Source organism: Geotrypetes seraphini, chromosome 11 (assembly GCF_902459505.1).
Source record: "Geotrypetes seraphini chromosome 11, aGeoSer1.1, whole genome shotgun sequence".
Lineage (NCBI taxonomy): Eukaryota > Metazoa > Chordata > Amphibia > Gymnophiona > Dermophiidae > Geotrypetes > Geotrypetes seraphini.
In genome coordinates, this window is record NC_047094.1 from 34981988 (window position 1) to 34989753 (window position 7766).

At 40.1% G+C, this 7766-nt stretch overlaps 1 protein-coding gene across 3 annotated transcripts in view; it reads left to right on the plus strand.

The window, feature by feature from the left end:
- The window catches only part of BFAR (bifunctional apoptosis regulator), a 42486-nt gene extending 36449 nt beyond the window's left edge, over window positions 1–6037 (plus strand). For all 3 annotated transcript variants that reach the window (XM_033915092.1, XM_033915091.1, XM_033915090.1), the window contains exons 7-8: window positions 321–523; window positions 4106–6037. In XM_033915092.1, the coding sequence (XP_033770983.1) occupies window positions 321–523; window positions 4106–4295 (393 nt within the window). In that variant the 3' untranslated portion in view covers window positions 4296–6037. The remainder of the gene's footprint in view (window positions 1–320; window positions 524–4105) is intronic.
- The last annotated feature ends 1729 nt before the right edge of the window (window positions 6038–7766 follow it).

Sequence of the window (7766 nt, forward strand, 5' to 3'; positions counted from 1 at the left end):
GCCTAGTATCTATCTTTAGGAACTACACACATGCCTGGCTTTCAGGATATCTACCATAAATACCAGATCTATTTGTACACAATGCCTGTAGTTTATCATCACATTAACATATTTGGGGCACCTTGAAGCCAGACCTGTTTGCACCCCGAGGACTGGAGTTTGAGACACCATAACTTTAACTGTGTTGCACAGCAATTCAGTCCAAAATAAAGTAGTGGTAAGCTTCAGATGTGCAGCCCGCTGCTTTATTTATGACAATATGCTGAACAGCCATGTACTGAAGGTGAGATGTAGCACATTAATAATTTTATATTTTACAGGACTTAAAAGATCCATCTTGGAAGCAATGGAGAAGGTTTCTTCTCAAATACTCCTTTCTGCCTTATCAGCTAATTGCTGAGTTTGCCTGGGACTGGTTGGAAGTGCATTATTGGACCTCTCGATTTATCATCGTTAATGCCATGTTACTTTCTGTGCTGGAGCTATTCTCCTTTTGGAGACTCTGGTCAAGGAGAGAACTAAAGTAAGTCTTAGTCTCATTCTCTTACCCCTTTTTTATTGTTTTGTTTTTTTAATATTCTTATTTCCTCCTGATCCTTTGGAGCTTTTATTTCCAGGCCTTTAATTTGCAGCTATCCAGGGTTTATAGATTTTCTCTTTGCCCAGCCATCACAGCGATTATTAGAGACCATAGGCTGATTTCTTCAGAACCTAGAAACATGATGGCAGATAAAGGCCAAATGCTCCATCTAGTCTGCCCATCCACAGTAACTCTTGTGCATCCTGAGTTGAGCTGTTGGATTTTTCTGGTGTGTGATAGAAAGACCTTTCCCCTTCTGAAGATTGAACACCATTGCTTAAATGTCCCTATCCTACCTAAGTAGCAGAATCTGTGTCTGGGAACCTAAGCTGTGTTCTCCATATAACAATTATCAGCACTGCCTCTTGAACCATCAGGCTGGCCCTTCTCTCAGTCTTATTTGTAGAAGTAATGATTGGAGGACATGAGCTTGTGGGGGGAGGGGGAACCTGGATGCATTTTCCTTCCTATTTACATAGTTTTCTGATATCTTAGTTCAAATTGGTATATCTCATCAACATCCTGTAACAGTTCTTCCCAAAGTTTGCCTGGCCACAACCCCATTTTAGAAGCTCAAATATCTCTGTCCTGCAGAGCTTCTGAAGTTTAGGATTCAACTCCATATACCCCTCCCCAGGGCTTACTTTTCTCATTTTTTAGGGTGCCTTCATTTAAAAAAAGAAAGAAATTGTGCTGGGAATATGGGGATAAGAAAACTGAAAACCTTTTGGTAGCAACAAGCTTACAGTTCCTTTTACTAAACGGCGCTAAAGGTTTTAGTGTGGGCCAGTGAGATAAATGATGTGATGCTCATTGAATTCTTATGACCGTCAGAGCATTTATCTCACTAGCCCGCGCTTAAAACCTCTAGTACTGTTTAGTAAAACCCAGCATTAACTTGCCGGTCCTTTCCATTTCCTTTCCCTTCTTTGTTTAGGGCAACCTGTAACTAGGAAGTCTTAAAGGTATGAGACCTCTCTCTTTACCTTAACTCGAGGTTATGGTGCTGGGTCGATGTGGGGCCTTAAGCATGCTCAGGACCAAGCACCATAATCTCGAGATGAGGTAGAAAAAGAGATCTAGTTTTAAGGGGCTAAAATATGGAGGGGAACAATACTGATGGGGGGTGGGCAATTGTTGGAGGAATTCTTATTTATACTGAAGACCAAATTTTCCAGTGTGTTTGGTTTCTTAACATAAGAACATAAGAATTGCCGCTGCTGGGTCAGACCAGTGGTCCATCATGCCCAGCAGTCCGCTCTCAAGGTGGCCCCTAGGTCAAAGACCAGTGCCCTAACTGAGATCAGCCCTACCTGCGTACGTTCCGGTTCAGCAGGAACTTGTCTAACTTTGTCTTGAAACCCTGGAGGGTGTTTTCCCCTATAATAGCCTCAGGAAGAGCATTCCACTTTTCCACCATTCTCTGGGTGAAGAAAAACTTCCTTATGCACTCTCTCCTCCCCCTCCCTTATCAACGTTTGTACGGAATCTATCCCCTTTCAACTTTAGAGAGTGCTCTCTCATTCTCTCTACCTTGGAGAGGGTGAACAACCTGTCTCTATCTACTAAGTCTATTCCCTTCATTATCTTGAATGTTTCAATCATGTCCCCTCTGTCTCCTCTTTTCAAGGGAGAAGAGGCCTAGTTTCTCTAACCTCTTGCAGTATGGCAACTCCTTCAGGCTCTTAACCATTTTAGTCGCTCTTCTATGGACCCTTTCGAGTATACCGTGTCCTTATTCATGTATGGCGACTAGTGCTGGATGCAGTATTCCAGGTGGGGGCGTCCCCTCTACTTCTACACCTTGCGCCGGTCCTCGTAGTCCATTTAGAATTGCATTTCCTCTCGTATTTTCCTTGACAAGTTGTTCCAGGAAGAAATCGCTACAGCATCCAGGAACTTGGTCTCCCTACTGCAGCTGGAGGTGCTTAGGTTCCAGTCTATCCCCGGATAATTGAAGTCACCCATGATAACTGCGTTGCCTCCCTTACAGTTGTGTTTAATCTCATCCGTCATCTCTCCATCAATTTCTTCTGACTGCCCTGTGGGGTCGGTAGTAGAAGCCGATCTTCATTTCTGTTCCATTTGTTCCCGGAATTTTGACCCCTAGAGACTCTTAACTTATTCTTCGTTTCCGGTGTGTTCTCTCCGGTAGACTCGATTCCCTCTTTGATGTATAGGGCAATGCCCCCACCTTTTTGACTCACTCTGTCTCTGCGGTATAGCTTGTATCCCAGTAGTACAGTGTCCCAGACGTTTTCCTTATTCCACCATGTTTCCGTAATGCCGATGATGTCAAGGTTATCTTTTTGTACCAAAGCTTCTAATTCACCCATCTTATTCCTTAGGCTCCTTGCATTCGTGTACATACACTTGAGTTTGCGGCCTGTTACTTTCTTGCATTTCCTTCCCTCTTGTGTCCCTTTCGATCCGTCAGGATTTCTGTCTTGCCTATGTTCCGGTGAGTCTTCCCCATTATCTTCCTGCACGGTATCCTCTGGGTATACCGGTTCCCGAACCATCGACTGTCGAATGTAAGCTTTCCCCTTCTTCCTAGTTTAAAAACTTCTCAATTTCTCTCTTGATGTTGCTTGCAAACAGCCTCGTGGTGGGCATTTATTAGAGAGATTATGATAACTTTGTGGAGGGGAGAAGCGAGAAGGAGCTCAGATAACCAAAGGGAGATGGGCTAATGAATAGAGATAACTATTTTGGGGAGCATAACACATGATATGAACACTTTCTCTTGAATTTTTGTATTCTTGCACATTGCACAAAAATTAATAGTGCCTACGGAAGAATTTGCATGACTACAGTTGAATTTGATTGCTAGGCAAATAAGGAACTTATTTGCATATATGCATATATGCAGCCAACACAACTTAAAATGGTGTATTGTGGGGCGCATTCAGGTGTCCTGTGATAACTGCCCAATTACCACTGATCCAGGTTCTAAAATATATATGTAATTTTTTTTCCTTGGCGGGGAGCAGAGAGTGGACATTTCTGTGCTAAACAGCATATCCACACTAGCATAGGTTACCATGTCCGCCCATACCATCTATAAAATAAGTAGTGGTAAGTGCTTGTATAGTAATTTTTTTTTTGTAATGACTGCATGTTAATGGCAACATTATCTCATGACCATTAATGCAACAAAAAAATAGAAAATCAGCCATTTTATGTCTGTGGTAAAAATTACCTTAGTGCATAGCAAAGACTTACGTATGGACAAGGTAAGGCCATCTTAGTAAAAGAACCCCTTATTTAGCAAAAGAGCTTATAGACTTTCTTTTTGTATTGGAAATATCATTCTTGCTATTACTGGGATAAACAGAGTGTTTCTTTCTGTGACTGATTTATAACAATTGTTCATAAAAATAATCTGAATACAGCAGACCTGATAGTTTTAATGAATTCTTCCTCTTAGTTGGGTAAGGAGTGTGGATGAATATTCTGTTGCAGTTAAATAGTAACACAGGGATATTTGCCCAAGGATAATTTAATTGATTTGCCTTTCATTAGGACGCTCACTCGCAGATTGTGGAGCCATGTCTGGAAAGTGTCAACTCAAGGACTTGTCGTTGCTATTTTCTGGCCTGTCATTCCTCAGTTCGTCTGCAACTGCCTGTTCTACTGGGCCTTGTACTTCAATCCAATCATTAACATAGATCTTGTAGTAAAAGAAGTTCGACGTCTGGAAACAGAGCCGTAAAGGACTGTGCACCAGCACCTGGTGTCCAAAGATAAGTGACCACCCAAGCCTTCCCAAAGTCCTTCCACCGAAATGTAGCGAAGAATGTATGCAGAGAACTCAAAGGGCATGTGTTCTCCCTCGCCCCCAAACCTCTGGAGGCTTATTATAGACTGTCTAAATAAAAATTCAAACATCTTTATAGCAACTGGTTTCCTCAGATGATGCACAGGCTGGGATGGTGAGAATGAACCAAAGGGTTATAGACCCACAATGATAGGACGTGTTACTTTATATGAACTTTTTTTTTTCTTTTCTTTTTTTTTAATACATGGACAGAACTTCATTTTTGCAAGAGGTTTTGGCCTTAGACAAACTTTATTGCTTTTAAAGGGATATTGTGTGGCTGACTGAGTTTCCATGAACTGGAAAAAGATGAAAAAATAGTTTTTTGGGGCATGTCTTAAGACTGTAGCTTGGCACAAAAGCCATCATCAGCCATTTTTCTTTCCTTTTGCACCTTTCAATGGAAGAGGGAGTGTGGTTAGAGACATATTTTTGTAAAGAATATTGCTGTAAATGAGCATTCTCATCACCTCCCATAGGAAGCTGTGGTCTGAACAGTATCTGTTGAGATTCCGACATTGGTTATACCTTTTTTTTCTTTTCTTTTCCATGTCCTGTGCATCATGTACTGTAACTGTGAGGGTGTGGTTTCCATTGTCATTACAGGACTGGAACTCCATAGATGAGTGACATCTCAGACCAAGTTCCCAATACGACATTCATTTTCTGAGGTTTTGTTTTTAAGGTTGAGTTCTGTTTCAAAATTCACATATCTCCTATGGTCTATGATGATAGGCAATAATCTTTAAACAAATCGTGTCTTCCTTTGTATTAGTGGTTCAGCTGTTTGTGAGTATACTAGATCACAGAATAGAACAGCTTTATTTATAAAGAATTGTAATAATATAAATGTGGCCCCTTGAGAATTGATTTGTCCTTAAAGCAGAGGCATCCAAACTCAGCCCTGCCAGGTTGGGTTTTCGGGATTTCTCAAATGAACATGCACGAGATCTATTTGCATACAATGGAAACAGTGTATTCAAATAGAGCTCATGCAAATTCATTGGGGAAATCCTGAAAACCCAACTGGATTGCAGTCCTCAAGGACCGACATTGGAACCCTATCTTAGAGGCTTATTGAGTGAAAAATAGTGAATTTTCACCACATGGAAAGTCATCTTGCTAAATGTTTCACTTAAAGTAGGTTTGAACTTCAGGATTTGTTTATAATTGAACAGTATCCCTTGAAGCAATGACAATTCTTTCATTTATTCAACATGTTAACACCTCAATGGATTTAGGGAGAGGGAGGAGGGGGCTTCCACTGCTGGAACTTTAAATGCTCCTGAGACTTGCTTTGCTATGTTTCTAGATAGCTAAAGAAATCTTGTGCATTTTTTTTAAAACTTAAAGAGTTTGTGGTGAAAATTAGCTAATGCCTCATACCTAGCAAAGACACATACTGCAAACATTATTAATTTGAGTAGAGAGATAATGAAGATTGATTAAAATGGTATATAGATGTGAGAGTTTCATAGTGGCAACACTTTTTGTTTACACATTTAGGACCCCTTTTATCAAGCTGCGCAAGAAAATTTTTATCGCTAGCTGACACAGTAAATGCTCTGACACTCATTGAATTCTTGAGAGCATTGGAGCACTTACCTTGCTGGCCTGCGTTAAAAAAAAAAAAAAAAGAAAACAACTCTAGCACAGCTTGATAAAACGGGGGGTGGAGGGGATGGGGGTTTAAACATTTGAATGGATGTTTTCATTTGCTTATTATTTAATTTGAGAAGGTCCCTGAATATCTTGACCAATGGAATATTATAATGGGTTTGTGATATACAACATTTGGTTTCATTTGTTCGACACCTTATAAATTTTGAATGGGTCGTCTCCTTCTGGTGTAATTTTCTGTTTGGCTCTGCATATGGATTTTTTTTTTTCCTGTTTGGAGGGACGGTGCACATTACTTTAAGAAAGATTACTAGTAATTTAATTCACTTTGAGCTGATGGATTAAAATTGTTGATATTTTATTCTTCCCAATGACTTTGTTTGAAAAGTTCCTTTTCAAATCTGATGAGTGCTGTAGTAATCATATATATATTTTTTAAATCATGATGTATATGTACAAAGGACTGTGAATCCTGAGGACCCTGGTGTGAAATAACATCATGTTAGGAGTTTGCACATTGTGACATTTGAACAGTGATGGGGGTCAACTTTTTTTAAGTGCTGTTCTGTCTTTCTATGTTGCCAGTGTTTACTGATCATTTGCATTATGTTAGTACTGTGAGCATCAGCATTGTTGACTGTGAAACTTTTTTTTTTTTTTAAAGAATTAATTTAGACAAGATTAAAGGTTTGATTGTTTTTCTAAATGTGTGTGTTAATTTTGGTCCATGTTCCTTTTTCTTTTAACCTGGTATCCAGAAACATTTGGGTAGCTTTGCCTCCCACAAATAAATAAAATTACAATTTTATGTGAGATGGATAATAGAGAATGACACACGGACAAATTTTTCCCCGTCCCCATGAGAACTCAATTTCCCCATCCCGCCCCTGTGAGTTTTATCACTGTCCCTGTCGCTGCCCCATTCCTGTAAGCTCTGCCTTAACCACACAAGCCTCAAACACTTATGATTTTAAAGTGTTTGAGGTTTGTGAGGATGAGGACAGAGCTTAGGCATTGGTGGAATGAGGCATTATGACATCACAATCTGAGCCCTAGAATGTTGCTACTTATGATTTTAAAGGGTTTGAGGCTTGTGCAGATGAAGACAGAGCTTAGGCATTGGTGGAATGAGGCATTATGACATCACAATCTGAGCCCTAGAATGTTGCTACTTATAATTTTAAAGGGTTTGAGGCTTGTGCAGATGAAGACAGAGCTTGCAGGAATGGGGCAGGGACAGGAAAAGAACTCACAGGGATGGGACGGGGAAAAATTTGTCCCCATATCATTCTCTAATGGATAATACTTAAAAGTGAAAGGGAAAACTACCATGAAATCTGCATTGTTCTTGTTTTTTGATGTGACCTTACTACTTAAAATTATTGCAATATGTTCAAGCATTGATGTTAATGTGCTTGGATTATTACAATATGCTCTAACTAGGTCTGCCCAAAATTAAATGTAAAGCACCACAACAGCTGATGAATTCGGCAGCGAGACTGATTGTGGGAATACCGGGGATAGCGTATATTATCCCGGTTGAAGCAATTATACTGGCTTCTAATCTAATCTTCCATTTGTGAGTCGCACATAACCTATACGGGCTCAAGGCTTCCAGTAACACAAAGAATTTATCATGAAAGTGTTGTCTCCGGTTCATCAGACCTTATATGGGTCAGTTCCTTTAGGTTTCCATACTCTCTGGAAGGTATATCAGCCCAGTAGAAAATTAAGATCTGAAGGAGG